At 36.0% G+C, this 19,209-nt stretch overlaps 1 protein-coding gene and 1 long non-coding RNA gene across 3 annotated transcripts in view; one reads left to right on the top strand and one right to left on the bottom strand.

The window, feature by feature from the left end:
* Window positions 1-15,866, bottom strand: part of RIPK2 (receptor interacting serine/threonine kinase 2) — a 29,636-nt gene extending 13,770 nt beyond the window's left edge. Inside the window, exons 1-4 of one of the 2 annotated variants that reach the window (XM_060116107.1) lie at window positions 15,365-15,866; window positions 11,206-11,359; window positions 8,657-8,812; window positions 647-804 (exon numbers count right to left, since the gene is read on the bottom strand). In XM_060116107.1, the coding sequence (XP_059972090.1) occupies window positions 647-804; window positions 8,657-8,812; window positions 11,206-11,359; window positions 15,365-15,537 (641 nt within the window). In that variant the 5' untranslated portion in view covers window positions 15,538-15,866. The remainder of the gene's footprint in view (window positions 1-646; window positions 805-8,656; window positions 8,813-11,205; window positions 11,360-15,364) is intronic. The other variant, XM_060116106.1, reaches the window with a different exon arrangement.
* A 133-nt stretch (window positions 15,867-15,999) lies between these two features.
* Window positions 16,000-18,943, top strand: LOC132500819 (uncharacterized). The gene is made up of 3 exons (XR_009534081.1): window positions 16,000-16,302; window positions 16,520-16,566; window positions 17,506-18,943. It is a non-coding gene; the product is annotated as an uncharacterized LOC132500819 (long non-coding RNA).
* The last annotated feature ends 266 nt before the right edge of the window (window positions 18,944-19,209 follow it).

The following is a 19,209-nucleotide window of genomic DNA, read 5'->3' as shown; positions in this document are numbered from 1 at the left end:
TAAATGTTAGTTGCACTGTTTCCCTCCCCCTATCAAGGTCACATATGATAAAAACCCTTGAATATTATAAATTGATAGGACAATAAGGTATGCTTTAATAATTTTTAAGGATGTAAAAGTAGCTTAAGGCAAGGCATCAGGACTTCCCTGGTGGCGCAGTGGTTAAGACTCCATGCTCGCAATGCAGGGGGGTCCGAGTTTGATCCCTGGTCAGAGAACCAGATCCCACATGCATTCTGCAACTAAGGAGCCTTCATGCCGCAACTAAGGAGCCCACCGCCGCAAACAAATAAATAAGTAAATAAATATTAAAAAAAAAAAGCAAGGCATCTTTATTTTCGTATTTTTAACTTTTAGTTTCTTTTTTGGCTGCACCACACAGCTTGTGGGATCTCAGTTCCCTGACCAGGGATTGAACCTGGGCCACGGCAGTGAAAACCAGAATCCTACCCACTAGGCTACCAGGGAACTCCCAAAGCAAGGCATCTTTTATATGAAAAACATTAACCACTGTCTCTAATTTATTTTCACCACACTTATGAGAGAAGCATAAAAATCATACTTTTAAAATGTAGCTTCAAAATTCTGATTGATTAATCTTGTTTTTTAGACAAGGTTAACTCTGAGCAAAAGTAACATGCTGTACCTATATATGTCATGCTTGATAGTAGCCCTTGATTTTTGTCCAGGTTCATAGTTTTCAGGTGGCATATAGATAATTGTCCCTCCTTCCGGTGCAGATTTACTACTTCGTGATTGTGAGAGGGACATCATGCGCCATTTTGATAAACCAAAATCTGCAATCTGGAAGGGAAAAGAGTAATTGAATTTTTTAATTTTCCCTTTAAAAAATTCAAGAATTGATTGGTTTTGTTTATATTTATTATATTTAGACATGAGACCAGAGTAAATGCTATATATATTAATGTTTTATTTCTATAATAGTCTATTAGTTTCTTAACAAATTGGATTCCATAGTGCTGAACCCAACAACTCTAAAAGCAATATAAACTGACTTGAAGCTCAGCATAATATTACAAATTTTAAAAGAGACTAAGTTTTGAAAAATTAAACAGGAGTATTTTTGCCTTTTATTCTGAATGAGTATATACACTTCACTTTTTGTGACTAGTAGCTTTATATCACGTGCTTTCAAAATTTACCTATACCTCACAGAACTGCTAAACTACTCATATCTAATACAATTGTCACTGGGTATTGTTTACAACTCAGGTTTATATGCTCTTATTTATAATGTGCTAAAAATAGTATCCTTAAATTTTGAAATAAGTAAAATTCCAATATAGTATAACTCATTATTATATGATTTATGCCTACCAACCACTAAAAGAATATCTGTTGACAATAGTATAGTTAGCATATAAAACATATTTATGTCCATGACAAGGAGTGCCTAAAGCATTATCAGTGACAAACATTCTGTATTTTTGATATGTCCTTTACAGTTTTACTTCACTTGTAAATTTTGTGCAGATACTATCAATACACAATATCTTATAACTAAGTATCTAAAACGTTCCAATGTTTTTTTTTTTAAAGGGAGACAAAAATGTAAGAACAGAAACAATATTTAGTGAACAAAAGAGTATAGGAAAACTTTGAAGACATTTAATTTAAATCACTTAGACCTTCACATGGCACAATTTAGGAGTCAACAGAGTGGAATGAGCTCTATCCAGCACACCACTTGTGGTTCAATTATTTAACTCTTAAAATGTTTACTAGTTTTAAGAGAAGAAATAATTTATTTAGTTTTAGATGAATTTGAGATTAAAACAAAATTATGGCCCCACTCCAAAAAGGGAGGGGGTAGCCTATATGACTCTTTCATACATTATCATAATAAAAGGGTAAGTCTAAGAAAAAAAATTAGAAAAGACCAAGAGGAAACATGGTGCCACTACATGAAGATAAGTTGGATTGATTTCTAAAAGCAATATAATATGTGTTCTGGAACATGGGTTCTAGAGCCTTGATTACTTAGATTTACATTCCATTTCTACCCCTTAATTAGCTGTGCAACCTTGTACAAGTTTTCTAATTTCTCTGTGCCTCAGGTTACCCATCTTTAAACTGGGGATAATAACATAACACAGGGTTGTACTGAGAAAATTAAACTAGTTATTCTAAGTGAAGCACTCAGAACAGTATCTGACACATAGCAGATGACCCCTGTGTGTTAGTATTATTAATGTTTTGTACATGGGAATAAACCTCTAAAGATTGCTCTTATTCATACAATACTAACAAGCACAGTACATAGTTTCAGGGCCTTTAATACACTTTGAGGTGGTATTAAGACTCTGGGGAACCGTATATCCTACTTACTTCTACTTGCCACTACAAACTCTTATTCCTCCCACTCATTCTCTAAAAGCAAAAACAGTACTCCAGCTGCACATCTGCTAGGATAATAAGCATTACTATGAGAAGCAAAGTTTATTTCTGTGCCACAGTGAGAAATGTTAAAAAAAAAACTGGGATGTGGTCCATCTTATACCTGACCCACAAATTGCAAACTACTGGGCTAAATACTGGTTTGAATACAGTGCTGGAGAAAATGTATTTTGAGCTTGCTTCCTTATGTGCTCCTTTTACTTCACCTAAGGTCTTCATCTATGTTTTCAAATCTCACCTAGAAAACCTAATCAGAATTCCCTTTATCAGCTAATTTAGTTTGGCTTTCACATGGAACCATATTTCTCCCCCTTCTCTATTACAAACACCATATACCAAAGACACAATTCATTAAATCTGGATCTTCCAGAGAAGAAACAAAAGTGAAGAATATGATGAGAGGAATACAAGTTCCATGATTTTTTGAGGGTCCTGATATCATTCAGCAATGAAGACAGAGAACAGGAACTTTTCTATTCTATACAAGATCTTAACATGCATTTCAAAGGTAAAGGTCCTTTTTAGCTAAAAAAGATGATAAAAGCAACAAGAATTTACTGTATTAGCACAGGAAACTATATTTAGTACCTCAAAATAACCTATAAAGGAAAATAATCTGAAAAATATATAAAACGGAATCACTTTGTTGTACACCTGAAACTAACATAATATTGTAAATCAACTATACTTCAATTTAAAAAAAGATTAAAAAACTAGAGGAAATTAAAACACACTATTCATAAAAATCATCCATAATCTTATTACCCTACCGGAATAACTATTTTCATTTATATAATACTATCCATGTCTGTAAAATTATAAAGTTATCAGTAAGAAGCTATGAGGAATAACTTCTAAGTATTCTGGTTTCCACACATAATGGACAGAATAGTTGAGAAATCAAACATGGTGCATATAAATATTTATTTCAAATAAGCCTACCACAGGTTCATTTGTATTTAAGGTGCACTAATTGATACTGACTAGCAGATAAACAAATTGAATGTATTCTTTTTAAAGTAGAAAAGTCCTGGTTGATCTTAATTGGTAGTAAATGTTTTTCTTTTAGATACTATGTTTCTGGTTAGCATTTCAGTATAAAAATTTACTTCAAAAAGCTGTAGCAAGGTGTGTTTCCATTTAATTTCATTAAGTATTTTAAAAGATTTTTTGCACTTCATTTAAAGGCCCTTCCAAGAAGATAGGTAGATCAGGTAACTGTTACTTTTTCATGAGTCACTGATAAACTTTGACTTTTAAGGGACATTTATAAAATAAAAAGTAGAGACACACAGGATGCATATAAAAGAGTGTCATAATTTATAAGAATAGTATTAGAAAGTTCACAGTTTTGTATGTGCTAAAGCTAATAAAAGTTAAAAAACACACACACAAAGCCAAACTATTTTAAATTCTATTTATTTCAAAGAAAGACCATGGGTACCCTACTGATCAATGAAAAAGAGAAAGTAGGGATCATCATCACCTATTACTTTGCTTCTGTTTTCTCTATCAAGAATAGTTTCTGGACTGAGATGAAGAAAATAAAGTCCAAGGAGGTTGAAAAGTACAAGTCTCAGGTCATTTTACATATATTTCAGGTTTAGTTAGAATACTTGCAAATACCTCCCTGGTGATGGAGAGGTATTACAGGATATGAGAAAAGCAAATGTCATTCTGACTTTTAAAAAGGGAAAATAATATTGATTTTGCAAATCTATATATTGGCAGAGACTATCCTTAATCCCAGGTTTAAAAATTTAATGAAAGGGTTACTTTATGAGTAATTGATAAAAGAGCCAGAAAGAACTAATGAAAAATTATATCAGCCCAGTGATCAATTTCAGACCTCATGTGACATATCCCAAGTACTTGGGATGTCTAGCACAACACTGTTGCTCCACAAATACTTAATAAAGGAATGACAGACTTCACTTCCTTTTTTGTCAGTAGTACTACTGTCAAAGAGTAAACGTTAAAACAGTTTGTATATTATAAAACATTCTGAGGTACTTTAATAATATCCTTGACTATTAAATTATCAGGCCTATTGGGTATATATAGAAGATCTGGAATTCATTCATTTGTTCATTCAACAACTACTTATTGAATGCTTCTATACGGCATATGCTAAGCAGGTGGCAGTGAATAAAACAGACTAAATTTTAGTCTTTGTGAAGCTTATTATATTATAATTGGGGGAGACGGTCAATAAACACATTAATAAAAAATGTTTTGTAAGGTGGTGAAAAATACTGTGGAGAAGCATTAGCATTAATCAAGGTATGAGGATACAGAGGAACTAGGTGGGTTGTCAGGGAAAGCCACTCTGATAATGAGGAAGGAAAGGGAGTAAGTCATGAGCATGTAACAAGGAAGAATAAATCTGACTCCATACTGGATCTGTTTCTTTTACTTTAACCTTTGTATTCTATTGCTTTTGCTACAAGTTAAGAATGTTGCCTATAGCCTGAAATCTACAAGACAGCCCATTCTCAAGGCTCTGACCTTTAAGGGTATAACACTTTTCTATTTATACAGAGATAAAAAGTTACAGAACAAACAATTACATTTGTCTTGTTGGAGGTTTACAGGAACATCAATACCTGACCTACATGGACTGCTGCAAGAACAAAGGATTCCAAGAAATTTGCAACAACCAACCACACTCTCTCCCCTTTTAGTCTGAATTCTAGCTTGGGTAAGGTGGTTCTTTGGGACACTAGTCACCATCTTCTTGGTCTACTGGCTTTCTGAATAAAGTTGCTATTCCTTGCCCCAACACCTCGTCTGTTGATTTACTGGCCCTGTCCTGCAGTGAGCAGTATAAACTCGGACTCGGTAACAAGGAAATCAGTCAAGCAAGGACTTTTGTAATATTCTAATGGAAAAAAATGGAGAAATATGGGCTGTATAACAGCTCTTTTAGGAGTATCCCAAACAAAATGAATGCTTATTCTCCAAAAGTCTTAATTATTAAAAGGATTGATATTGACCTGAAGGGAGGTTTTCAGACCATGTTGTGTAGCTCTGATTTGAGCTCTGTACTGCTTAATAGTTAATCATGACTTGAAGATACAAAAAATCAGCTAATTAAATTTGAAGGTGACACAAAGCTGGAGGACAAAGTTAAAAATCCTTGGACTACAGAAAAAACATTCAAAAAGGTCTTAAGAGCTGAAGTTATCACCCAAATCTAACAAGATAAACTTTGATGATGTCCAGAAAATATTCTGTAAAGTACATGACAAGGTGACATGACTTAAGTACCAATACATTAAAAAAAAAAGAAAGAAAACCTCTCAGTGCTTTTTGCTGACACTGAGCCCAATTTGAATGTTGTTATAGGACTGCCCCCCAAAAGACGAATTAGTAAGGAACTATGAATACGAAGTAAAGTATTTAAGATGATTCTACATTTATCACACCACATCAAGGGTGTAACTGAGCAGGACCCTATGAGGCCTTCCTGGGATAGACCTGCCCCCACCCGTATCTTCTGCTTTAGCTCCTCTCTAAAGTACCTAGATAATAGTATCTGATGCATATTTCCTGAGTTTTTCAGATGCTAAAACCACCACCAAATGGAAGAAATTATCTACTTGATGATCATGGGCATGTAACCCCCAGACCTTCTAGCACCTAAGGATTGACCACCATCAACCAATCAGAGAATTTGTGCAAGAGCTGACCACATACCCAAGGTGTGCCCCTTCCTCACCTTGCCTTTAAAAATGCTTTGCTGAAACCATTTGGGTAGTTAGGGTTTTTTCAGCACGAGCTACCTCTTCTCCTTGCTTGGCCCTGCAATAAACCTTTCTCTGCTCCAAACTCTGACATTTTGGTTTGTTTGACCTCACTATGTGTTGGCCACACAAACTTGTGTTAGGTAATATGGGTATTTTGTTTAGTTCTGAGGATCAAAATTTAAGAGAGATTTAAACACAGATGCATCTAGATAGCACCTGGGATTAAAACCTATGTAATAAGGAAATTGGTTGAATAAACTAAAGATGTGTATAAGGGAGAAGTATATGTGAGAAGTAGGGGGATTATAGCTAACTTCAAATCTCAGAAGTGCTGTCAGGTGGAAATAAAATTGGACTTTGAACTCACTTTTTCACTAGGACCGATGAGTGGAAGCAACAGAGAAGGAGTTTTGACTGATCATATAAAAAAAAGTCACAGTCATTCACTTATGGATCTTAAAGACTCTCCTGTCACAGGGTAACTGCCTTGGGAGATGAGGGATTGTTGTAGTGAGGATTCAGGGGACCAGCTGATTAGGGGACTAGAATAAGTCACTTCTACCTGTATGGTTCTATAACTGATGTAATAGATTTGTCTCTCTTTTTTAAGCAGTATTGAGGCAGCAGCTTGCTTCTCTCTTCCTTTTCCTTCCATTTTATTCTAGGGAGAGGAAGTGCCTTCAATAAAGGTTTATTTTTTCACTTAACTTTTCTCATACTTTTTATATTTATTTTTCTATTGTTCCAACTTCCTTATTACTTATTTGAACATTTTTGGATACTTATAATATTCTTCAATTATGTATACTATTTGAAGAAGTGTAGCAAAATACTATGCAAAAATAAAGTGAGTTACATTTAGTATTAATTTCTCAGCAACTACTTTTTATTTGCTGTCATCAGTTACATATAGGGTAACTGAAATCACTACTCCTCTGGTGCCTTTAGGTATCTAAATCTTATGCTTTATGCAAAAAATCAATTCAAAATAGATCACAGATCACAGATTTAAATGTAAAACATAAAGCTATGGAACTTTTAGAAGATAACATAAAAGTAAATCTGCAATACCTGTGGCTTCGTGAAGAGTGCTTAGATATGACAGCAAAAGCATGATCATAAAAGAAAAAAAATTACAACTTTTGCTCTGTGAAAGACCCTGTTAAAAGGATGAAAAGAACAAACTTTGGATTGGCAGAAAATTTTTGCAAACTACATATCTGATGAAGGACTTATATCTAAAAAATATACAAAACCCTTAAAACCCATTAGTATAAAAGCAAAGAATCCAAGTAGAAAATGGTCTTAAGATATGAAGAGATGTTTCACTGAAAAGGATATAGAGATGGCAAATAAATAAATAACAATATTCCACATTATAGGAAAATGAAAATTAAGACCATGGTATATATCACTATACATCTATTAGAATGCTAGAATAAAAAAACTATGATAATACCAAATGGTGGTGAGGGTGCAGAAAAGCTGGGTCTTTCATACATTGCTGGTGGAATAAACAACGGTACAGCCACTGTGGAAAGTAGCTAGGTAGTTTCTTAAAAAGCTAAACATATGCTTACCTTATGACCAAGCAGTTACACTCTTGGGCATTCATCTAGGAGGGATAAAAACTTATGTTTGTTCAAAAAGTTGCACAGGACTGTTCATAGGATCTTTATTTTAATTGCCAAAGACTAAAATTAACCAAAATATCTCTCAATAGGTGAATGGTTAAACAACTTTTGTACACCCATACCATGGAATACTATTCACCAATGAAAAAGAAACCAACTATTGACACAAGGAACAACTTAAATGGATCTCAAAGGCATTATGCTAATTGAACAAAGCAATCTCACAATATCACACACTGTATGATTCCATTCATATAGTATTCTCAAAATGACAAAATTATAGAGATGGAAGACAGGTTAGTGGTTGACAGTAGTTAGGTATGATGGAGGGGAGAAGGTATGACTATAAAGGGGTAGCATAAGTGATATCTTTCTTGTGATAGAGTAGTGCTATATTTTGATTGCTGTGGTGGTTACGCAAATTTATACATGACAAAGTGATACAGAACTATATACATGTATTGTACCAATGCCAAATTCCTGGTCTTGAAATAGTACTATAATTATATGTGATGTAACCACTGGCAGAAACTGGGTGAAGGGTACATAGGACTTCTTTGTATTATCTTTGCAACCATCTATGAATCTATAATAATTTCAAAATAAAAAGTTAACAAAGGTATACTTGACAATTTAAATTAAGAACACAATGGCTGTATTTTGAACCATAATTTTACCAATGTCTGTAGTCTAGGAATAACTAACGCACTGCAGCAGGAAGAAGTGGCACTGAATTAGGGGTTATGGAAAAGGCAGAGATTAAATTGGCAAGATAGAAGAAATAACTAAAAAGTCTTTAAAACTATTAAACACAAGGAGGCAGATAAGCATTTTTTTTTTTAAAAAAGTAACTACCTTAACATGAAATTCATTATCCAATAAGATATTCTGAGTCTTCAGGTCATGATGAAGTAGAGGAGGATTCATATTGTGCAGGTAATTTACACCTAGTGCAATTTCATGCAGAATACGAAATCTTAATGGCCAAGGAACATCAGGATATTCATTTTTCTTCATATATATGGAAAGAAACAAAACTAAAATTAGTGGCCAAATTTATTTCCACTTAGAAAATGAAATATTCCATGAGGAAATATAGTATTAAACTAAATATCTGGTATAACTAAATTCAGGGCAAAAGATACTCATTTTGTTATATAGTATCAATTTGACGTTATTTAACATCCTTGTATCTTACTTTCCTCAATTTTTAGAGAAAATAATGACTTTACAGTACTGATATTTCCTTTTAGTTTATACTGGTAATGCAACTACATGGTATGGGGCCTTTCTTCAGTTGAGACAGTTTTAAATTATTTTTTATCTGTATAATACCCAGACATATATTTATACTCATACCCATCTTCCCATTCTACAGCTTCTATCAAATAACTTGTGCCCATGAATGTGTACACACACACACACAATTTGTTTCTATTCAAAATTTATATTTTAAATTTCCTATTAATATAAAACCATACTTGATTATGGTGATAACCGCTGCATCAATTAAAATTATGACCATAATATATTTACTTACTAAGCATTAATACTTCATATTTTTAAATCATATATTTACTTGCATTTCAGCTTGAAAAATTAGCATTTGGGAGTTTTGCTTTTGTGAAGGAGACAAAAATCATCTTCATTTCTAAGTACATATAACATAGAAACATTAAAAATGTAATGTTTTCTATTTCCTGGTACTTACAAGTGATAGTCATCTGAACTTTCTTAAATGTTTTCTGAACATAAAAGTTAATACAGCTTCCCAGGAGAATGAACATACTCAGAAAAATTAGATAATTTGGGAAAATCCAACAATGAATCATCAGGGACCATGCCACTGGGTACATTTTACTAAATAATATGAAAAAGTATGCTTCCACTGAGCTCAAAACTGTTCTTAAGATTTTTTTTTTTTCTGCAAATGGGTCAGCTTATAGTTCACTGATTAACTTGGCAGGGGAATGGCTCAAAATACTTGTCTTTACATAGTATATTGATTTTTTTCAACAATCTTTTGTGAGGTTGGGGGAAGGTGCTTCAAGGTAAATCCTGACCTAATAATACAGGACACCAAAAGAAACACAAAAGACAAATGTTCACCATTACTTCCTCTTGTATATACAGATTCCCATCCCCGTGAGTAACTGAATCTTTTAATATTTAAAAAGGTAACTTTTTCTGAAAATTATATCGTTTAAAGAAGTAACGAGGCCTCTCTGCAGTATAGTGCTATATGGAAGCTTTTGATCATGGAGAGGAAGGTAGATGAGTGCTCACTATGTATTTTATGATTCCTTCCAGGAGTTAGCAATCCCCCTGTAGCAGGCTCTAGAATTTCTAATGGGCTCCAAATTTGGGTACCAGAGCATCTACTGGGGTGCTGGGGTATGGGAAGACAACACTAGAACTTATGTTTATACTCATTTAACAGAAGGAAACTGTGTTTAATTAGTATTTGTATCTTACTTGCTGTGTTGGTTACACAAATCTTATACACTGACACTAGTTACTTTACTCTGCCCTTGTTTCAGATGGTCCTGTCACAAACAGAATGTGTTGTATCCTGAAATAAAGAGGAAGCCACTCCATGAGTGGTGACAGTGGCACCTATTCTCTCTTGTTTGCTTATAGAACACTGTGATGTGTCAGAATTTAGGAGTGTTCAGTAACTAGATTTTACAGATTATGTTACTACTCAGTTTTAACTAAAGCACCCCTCACAAAATAGACCGAGTTCTTTAAAAATATTTCTTGACAGAAACTGCAGGCTAGAGATAATTTTAGTAATATGAGATCAAGCAAACAACAATAGATGAATACACATATTTTGATAATGAGGACACCCCCGCAGCCGGGCCATGTTTGTTTACCGATGGGATTCACAATTAAAGCCAGATAACTGATACCTTGAGAAAAGGGTACATGGCTCATGCCATTGTCTATTATTGGAAAAGCTCATGTATTTGAAACTCAGATTTATTTGGCCTATTAATTCAGAACTTTATGAACTGGTATTATTAACATTTAATTTGAACCCTAAATTGTCTTTAACATAAAATGAAATCTGGCTTAAACTAACAATAAATTGTATGGTGTGCAGAGTTTATCTTTTCTCTCTCCTGTTCCTCTCCTACATATATATACGTGTGGATATTAGAATTCAGTGTAAACCTCAGGAACAGTAACCTAAGCAAAACAATCTAGGTCACTTAGAATGCAGGGTCTGACTCCAAAGTATTTTTAACAACACAAAAGAAGCCATAAATGGTGAAGTTTTTCATTATTCTTATTTTGATTCATCTATATATCCCCAAATAATCTGATCATTTGTAAAACCAAAGCACTATATAGGTTGAATAACAGAATTATAACCACTGAAAATGTATAATACTTACCCTATGTAGGAGTTCATTTAATGATCCATTTGGCATGTATTCAGTAACTATTCCCAAAAATTCAGGCTCATTGCAAATTCCCAAAATTGGAAGAATGTAACTAAATCTAGCTTTGTGTAAAATTTCAGCTTCTCTTAAGACATCATTTCTTTCACTAAAGAAAGAAAATGTATAATTATTTCAAAGTAATGAAAAATATACAATTATCATGCCCATAAATATTAATTAATCCTGGATTTTTTCATTCATTAGCTTTTGACCTCATGTAAATTATGCAGCGTCTCTTAGTTTCTTCATGTTTAAAGTAGGGATAACATCTACCCTATATATTCCATAGGTCTGTTTAGAGACCAAAATACCTGTATAAGCCACTGACAGAAAAAAAGTGCTACATACAGATTATTATTGTACTCTTCCCAGAAAAGGGAAAGAATACAATGTTTAGGTTTATAAAGTCTATCTATATTAGAATGATAGGTGCTTGAACTAATTACATTAAGTTTATGTTGTATTTAAATGATCAAATTTGATTAGACTGTTATATTAAATTTTATGGTTGCATACCATGTAAAAATTTTCTAAATATCCTGAATATTAAAACACTTAACTGTTGTCAACAGTACTTTAAGGATGGATAGAATTTCAACCATTGGAAAAAGGGCATCCAAGATATGTGGTCCCTCTCCAAGATGGGAGAGATTTTGCCTTTCTTTTTCATCTGTGTATCCCCAGGATCTGGAACAGTACCTGGCACACAGAATTTGTCTAATAGATGTATATCAAATGAATTCAAGGAAGTTAAAGTACAGGATATATCTGGAAAATGTTTAATATGAATCAGGATGTGTAACAGCGTGTGTAAAGGGAGTGAAGGTGAATACAGTAGGGTAGGGCCTCATCTCAGAGCCTTAAAGCCAGGTGAGAGCGTTTACACTTTATTTGGTAGTCACTGAGTTGTGACTACAGGTCATTGAGCACAGGAGTGACATAAGTGGAACAAACTTTTAGGATGATTAACTTGGCAGCAAGGTGTAGGATCAGCAGAAGGAGGTAGAGTTTGAAAGCCAGGTGTTAGAAGATTATAATACTAGTTAAGATGTGAAGCAATGAGAGTCTGAAACTATAAAGGTTGCAGTGGAAATAGAAAGAAAAACACTAACTGAATAGAATAACCAGGCTCTGGTGGCTGACTGATTGACCTGATTCACTAAGGGAGGTATATACATATATATATATATATATGTATATATGTGTGTGTATGTATGTGTGTGTGTACATATATATGAAGGGAACTGGATTTGTCATCAATTTTTACCATGGATGATTTGGTATTGGTAGCAGCAGTAATAGAAAGAGAATTGTCTCTAGGAGAAGCTTATTAGGTAAGCGATGATGATTAGTTAGTGCTTAAACCACCCAAGCTCTTGATGAATGGCTGCTGAAATAAGAAAAGCAACAGACATTCCAGACCAGACTATGAAGCCTCCTTTAAAAACAAACAATAAGCAAAATAAAGCAAAAAAATCTTAGTCATCTATGTTTTGAATAGGTAATATACTTACATGTTTCAAAATTCAAGAATTACAAGAATGCATAAAGAGTTTCTCTCCTTCTCACTGCTCTTCAGCCACTTAATATCCCAACTGTGAGGCAACCAATTATACCAGTTTGTGAGACCTGCTTTAATTAAATTTATATTTCCTAAGCTGAAACAGGTCTGTATTCGCCTCATGAAATGTAGGTCAACAAGACAGTTATTGAGTAGCACCTTTGCCGGGAAGGTTCCTGGATACTCTGAGAAAGAATTATTGGGAGGGCATGCTGGGGAAATCTTAGTGATACTTAATATACTAATTCCTCCTCCCATTAAGAGTATGATGTATTCTTCCTTCTCTTGTGATCCTATTATGTGTTGGCCACTTTACTACAGTTGGTTTCATCATCCCTACTTTATATATGAGAGCACTAAGGCTCACATAAATTAACAATTTCTAATGGTCATGCCAACACTAAGTGGCAGATTTGGAGTCAGATTTGAATTGCACTTGTGGGACTCTAAAGCCTTTGTTTTTTCCACTCACTGCTTAATCAGAGAAGGAAAATTCTTGAAGTCAGATTTCAGGAAGAATGAGTGGGAAAACAGAAAAAGCCAAAACGGTTTAAAAATAGGTTTTTATATTTTAAAAAATAAAAATGTAAAACAGCTTTTATAGACATACTACCAAAATTACCCATAGCAAATTTCAGTTACAAAACAGTTACACTGTTTACACAAGGTATTTGAACAACCTATCAGACTCAACTACTCATAAGGAGTTGGGAGATTGTTGGGGAAGGTCCACTCATTGGGCAGAAGTCAGGTTACAGAGAATAATTCACCAATCACTAAAATAAGAACATGTTACAGCACATAAACTTATTTTTCTTTTGTGATCTCAAAGAACAATGCAAACATTATCCGCACCAGAGCCCAAGAAGTCCATGTATCTGTTATTCCCACGTTATAAGTGAGGACATAAGACACCCTGTGAGTCAACTGCAAAGCCCAGTCCTATGCTCAGACTACATAAACACTGCTAATGTTAACATTCTAGGTAACAAGTGGAAGAAAAAATGTGATGCAGTAAAGCCAGAGTGTTGCACTGGTCCTTATGGCTTCTTTGACGGCAGAGTTAATTTCCTACCCAATTTAGTGAAGAATTTTAGATTATGAAATTGTTAATGAGCACAAAAGGGAACTGTCTTCATTTCTTGGCCCCAAATGGCACAAAACTTAGATAAATTAAAATCTTGAGAAGCAGCATCCAAAATGGGAGGATCCATCTCCTTTAAAATACCTAATGAGTCCATCAGTGCTAGATTTCCATATATTTTAATAGTTGATTCTAAAATACATCTACCCTCTCTAATAAACCATCACCCTTCAAAGTGGACTACATACACATACACATAATTTCTCAGTAATTGCTCCACAGAATTCAACACCCATGGTAAATATACCCTGTATATCACTAAATCAGGATTATGGTACACAAAAAGCGGGAACAATTTCTAGAGGTGTCTCAAACTTACTGTGAGATCTAGCCCATCCAAGCCTGATAGCAAGACAGCAAATAAAAGCCACAGGCAGATGAAAGTCAATAACATTAGCAGGGCTGAAGCTGAGGAATTTATCTGCTGTTGGATACTGACAGCCTCTGGCTAATCAGGCATCTAGCATGATGTATTTTCACTTTAGATATAGGGGGAGGAGAGGAGAATGTTGCAATCATGGATGTCAACACACTAAGAATTGAATGCAGGGCCTAGTTTAATTCCTATTGGAAGGAAAATACACAAGATTAGTGACTAGACTCACTGATTAATATATATGGTTGAAAGGTTTTTCTGGAAACAGGAACTAATCTAGCCTTCCCTTGAAATCTAGACATTGCACTAAAATTGTTCCAGGATGGGAGAGACATTCAAAATTTTTGGTCATTTAACAGCTTTCTGATTTCAGTTTATTCTTAGCAAAAATAATACAAGTTTCCTCTAGAGACAGGCTTCCTTCCCTGTGACGGTAAGAGGAGAAACTAAATTGAGTTTGATATCTAAACTTTCATGCCTACATGTGTAAACCAAAAACAACAAAAAGCCCAAACCAAAACGTCCCAGACTCTAGGGCAGTGCTGTTCAATAAAAATATAATGTGAACCACATATACAATTTGAAATTTTCTAATAGCCACTTTAAAAAAAAAGTAATAGCCACATGTGGCTAAGAGCTACCTATTGGGAAGTGCAGCCCTAGAATTCGACTTCAAAAAAAAAGGGGGGGGGGGGGAACAAAGCAAACAAAACCCAATTTCAATAAAGAGGACGTTTAGAGTTGGGCTGTGATTGCTGATTTGTGGTGTCTGGAGAAAGGAGGCCCAGGAGTAAGAAAAAAAGGAGAGGGCAGTGAAAAGAAGCGTGATTGCTGCATCTCCAGAGAAGCCTGCTCTCCCCACCATGTTAGCCCAAGCGTTGAACGGCTGCCTAGAGGTGACGAGGTGTGCGGCCGATCCCAAGTGGTCACCGTCGCTTGGGCTTCAGAGCCCGCTTGCCCGGGGTTAGAGCCAGTGGGGTGGGGAACGCAGATTTCGGGGCTCCGCGGTGGAGCCGCCGGGGCGCCCTACCTGTCCAGCAGCGGGGTGTGAATGTGCAGGTGTTTCACGGCCACCTGAACGCGCCAGTCTGCGTGGCGGGCAGAAGACACGGTGCCGGACGCGCCGCGGCTCAGGCAGCGCAAGTCGGCGAGCTTGTGGTACGGGATGGTGGGCAGGGCGCTGCAGATGGCCTCCTCGTTCATGGTAGCGGGTGGCGCGGGCACTCAGGCAGCCGGTCGATTCCGGAAGTGCCCGACGCTCCCGCGGCTCCACCCCCTGCGCGAGCCCGGTCGGCAGGCCCTACAGCCTGCAGGACATTAGGTCACGAGGCCGTCCATTCTCCGCGCAACCCACGCCAAGCCGCTGCTTATCCGGAGCCGGAGCGGACTCTTCTCTTCTACAGACTGGTCAACTCTGCGGCGGCGGGGCGCACAAGGGAGGAGCTTCCCCTCTCCGACCTGGCCCTCCCAGGCGCTGCCAGCCACCCAAGCCCGCCTGTCGGAGCTCCTCCCTCCCCAGACTTCTCAGGCGACGTCAGCGGCGGATGCCGAGGCGGGGATGAGGGCCGCTGGCCCGCGATCCTCCCAGCAAAGCTCCGGCCTTGGCCTGAGGCCGAGATCTCCGCCTTCTGGCGCCCAGATGACGTGTGCCACACCGGCGGGGCTCGGGCGGGGGCTTGGGAGTGGGGACGTGAGCCAGGGGCGCTCAATTTGTCTTCTCTCCCCCCAACCCACTAGGTTGGAAAGGTTTTCTTTTGGGGAAATTTCCTCTCCGCAGCCTCACACCCAGTCAGCGGACCCTCCCACCCAGGAGGAATCTCCTCTGGTCCCATAGGCGCGTCTTCCGGGAGTCGCCAAACACCAGAGGTAGCGCGGTGGGTGCGGTAGCTGCCTTTTCCTGACTCCGCGCGGAAAGCCCTTTGAGGGTGTGCGGTGGTGACTTACTAGAGCTCCGCACTTCTCAGCCCGGTGAGTCAGGTAGGGGAGTAGATTCACTTGCTTATCTGGACTCCAATCTAGCCTCACTTCCAACTACTTCAGTCGTGTGGGGGTGGCTGATAAGCCCTGTCAGAGTTTAATCCTGTCTAAAAGTTCAGATGTTTAGTTCCTGTTGAGTGCTTCTCTACTAGGGACGTATTTTTCTGACTTTTTTTTTTTTTTCCTCTCCTGACGTCCATAATTACAGACAGAGATTGAAAAGTAACCTTGAGAGAGTCCCTCCCTTCATTCCAGGTAAGACTGCAAACATTTCTTTCTTATAGATCTGGGAAGAATGCGGTGTTTAATGCCAACCAAAAAAGACTGCAAAGATCTTTTTACCTTAAACAAACACTTTTCTACACCTGAAATGACTCTTTTGCAAAGTGTGGTGCAAATATTATACACAATACCAAGTCCATGCTAGGCATTTAATGAATTCTAAAGCAAAAGTAATAGGGAATGCCTGACTTCAATCAGGGATTTCTGCCTACAGAAAATCAGTGCTTCCTGTATTTTTGTATTGCCTGAAATGAGAGTAGCAGTGTTACATTTTACAATAAATGGAAGCTGTAATGAAAGAGTGTGTTTTAAAATTTGATAATTTAAAATAAAATACTTAGCTTTAAAGATATGGTCTGATAATCTGTGGTTCATTCCTTAATAAGCTTTCTGCTACAAAAAGTGCTCAGAAAACATTTCCCGTTCATTCATTCATCCAGTTAGTTTACAAACTAAGAATTCTAGAGAAAGAGAACAAACATTAAGAAGGGAGGAAATGATCAAAATAATAATTCAAGAATTTTTGCCAGGACCAAAAGACAAAGATCTTCATATTTAAAGGGCCCACCAGCTACCCACAGTGAATGAAAAAGGACCTATGTTACAGTACACCATTAAAAAGATCAGAACACTAAGAATAAAGAGAAGATTCTATAAGTTTTCAGAGGGAAGAAGCAGGAATAAACGGATGGGAATTAGAATGGCCTTGGGTTTCTCAACAATAACACTTTTATGCTAAAACACTACAGTGAAATTTCAAGTTTTGTAAGACAATAACTTCCAACCTAGAATCCTATAGTCAAACTATCCATCAAGTGTAAGAGTAGAATAAAATCATTTTCACATATACAAGGATGAAAACATTTCTTTTCCATCCATCCACTTTTTTTTTTTTTTTTTTTTTTTTTTTAGGGAATCTTACTAGAGGATGTGCTCCAACAAAACATGAGAGCAAGACAAGAAAAAGAAAGACATGGGATCCAGAAAAAAGGACCAGGAGAATGTGAAGGGAAATGCCAGGGTGAAAGATATGTGGCAGAATTAGAGAGCAGTCGTTTTCACTGGAGAAGGAAGATGGCAGACTCCAAGAAGAAAGACTGGTTAGTGTAACTGAATTTATTTAGATTACTAATTTTGAGTATTTGGGTAGTTATATTGATAGAGGTTTGATAGATCTAATGAAATATGTGATAAAATTCGAGAGAGAACTTAAAAAATATAAGCAAGTAAAAAGGGAAGCAATTATTAATTCCATGAAAACTAAAAATTAGACAAGAATGGAAACAGCGTTTCTACAACTGCTCTGTGGTGGTGAAAATTTTAAAACTTTTTAGAGCTTCTGAAATACTAGTATATTATAAATCTCGAAGGAGAGAACATGCAGCATAGAGCACTATAAAATTTATTTATATTTTTAATTACATTACTTTAAAATTTTTAAAAATTAGTATTCACATGGTTCAAAATTTAAAAGTGTAACAGACAGATAATTCAATACAAAATTAGGCAAAAGACCTAGATACTTCACACAACAGTATATCTAAATAGCAAATAGCAAATGAATGTGAAAAGGTTCTCGACATCATCAGTCATTAGAGAACTACAAGTTAAAACCACAGTGCAATATCACTACACAAATATAAGAAAAACTAAAATTAAAAAGACAGAATATAGCAAGTGTGCATGAGGTTTTGTAACATTGTACATTGTAACGTACATTGTAACATTTTGTAACATCTTGTACATTGCTGGTGGGAGTGTCAATTGGTACAATCAATTTTGCAAACTGTATGGCAGTACTATTAAAATTGCAGATTTGCAGATCCTCAGCAATTCCTTGCCTAGGTATATGGACATGCATATGCATATACTAGAAGGTTCATAGTAGTGCTATTTATAATAGCTTCAAACTGGAAATTACCCAAATATCCATAAACAGTAGAATGGGTAAATGATTTGTGGCCCATTTACACAGTGGAATACTAAACAGCAATGATACTGAGCAGTGTACAATATTGATGAATTGCACAAATACAATACTGGATGAAAAAGCTGGACACAGAAGAGTATGCATTTTATGAGTCAATTCCTATTAAGTACAAAAATAAGCAAAACTAGCCTATGCTTTTAGAAATCAGGATAATGTCTACTCTTCTAGAGTGGTCATAGTGACTAGAAGGGACATGATGAGGCCTCTGGGGTGATAGAAATGTTCTGTTTCTTGATCTAGGACCTAGACTCTTGGTGCCAGTTACATTAGTATGTTCAGTTATGAAAATTCTTTGAGGTTACACAGTTTGCACTTTTCTGTATATATATATGTTATACTTCAATAAAAGGTTAATAGGTTGAAATACAAAATAAATAATATATGTGGGTGTATATTATGTCTCTTACTTTTATTTAATTAGTATTACAGTATATACCTGTTCACCTTGCTTGTCTTTCACTTAGTAGTCTATTTCAGATATCTTTCCATACAAATGCATAAAAAGCTTTCTCATCATTTTTTTTAAATGATGGATATGCCATAATTTACCCCTCATTGGTGGACACTTAGCTGGTTTCCACATATTTACTATTACAAATTATGCTGCAATAAGTAATCATTACATA

Source organism: Mesoplodon densirostris, chromosome 13 (genome assembly GCF_025265405.1).
Source record: "Mesoplodon densirostris isolate mMesDen1 chromosome 13, mMesDen1 primary haplotype, whole genome shotgun sequence".
Lineage (NCBI taxonomy): Eukaryota > Metazoa > Chordata > Mammalia > Artiodactyla > Ziphiidae > Mesoplodon > Mesoplodon densirostris.
This window is presented reverse-complemented; position numbering and strand designations above follow the sequence as displayed.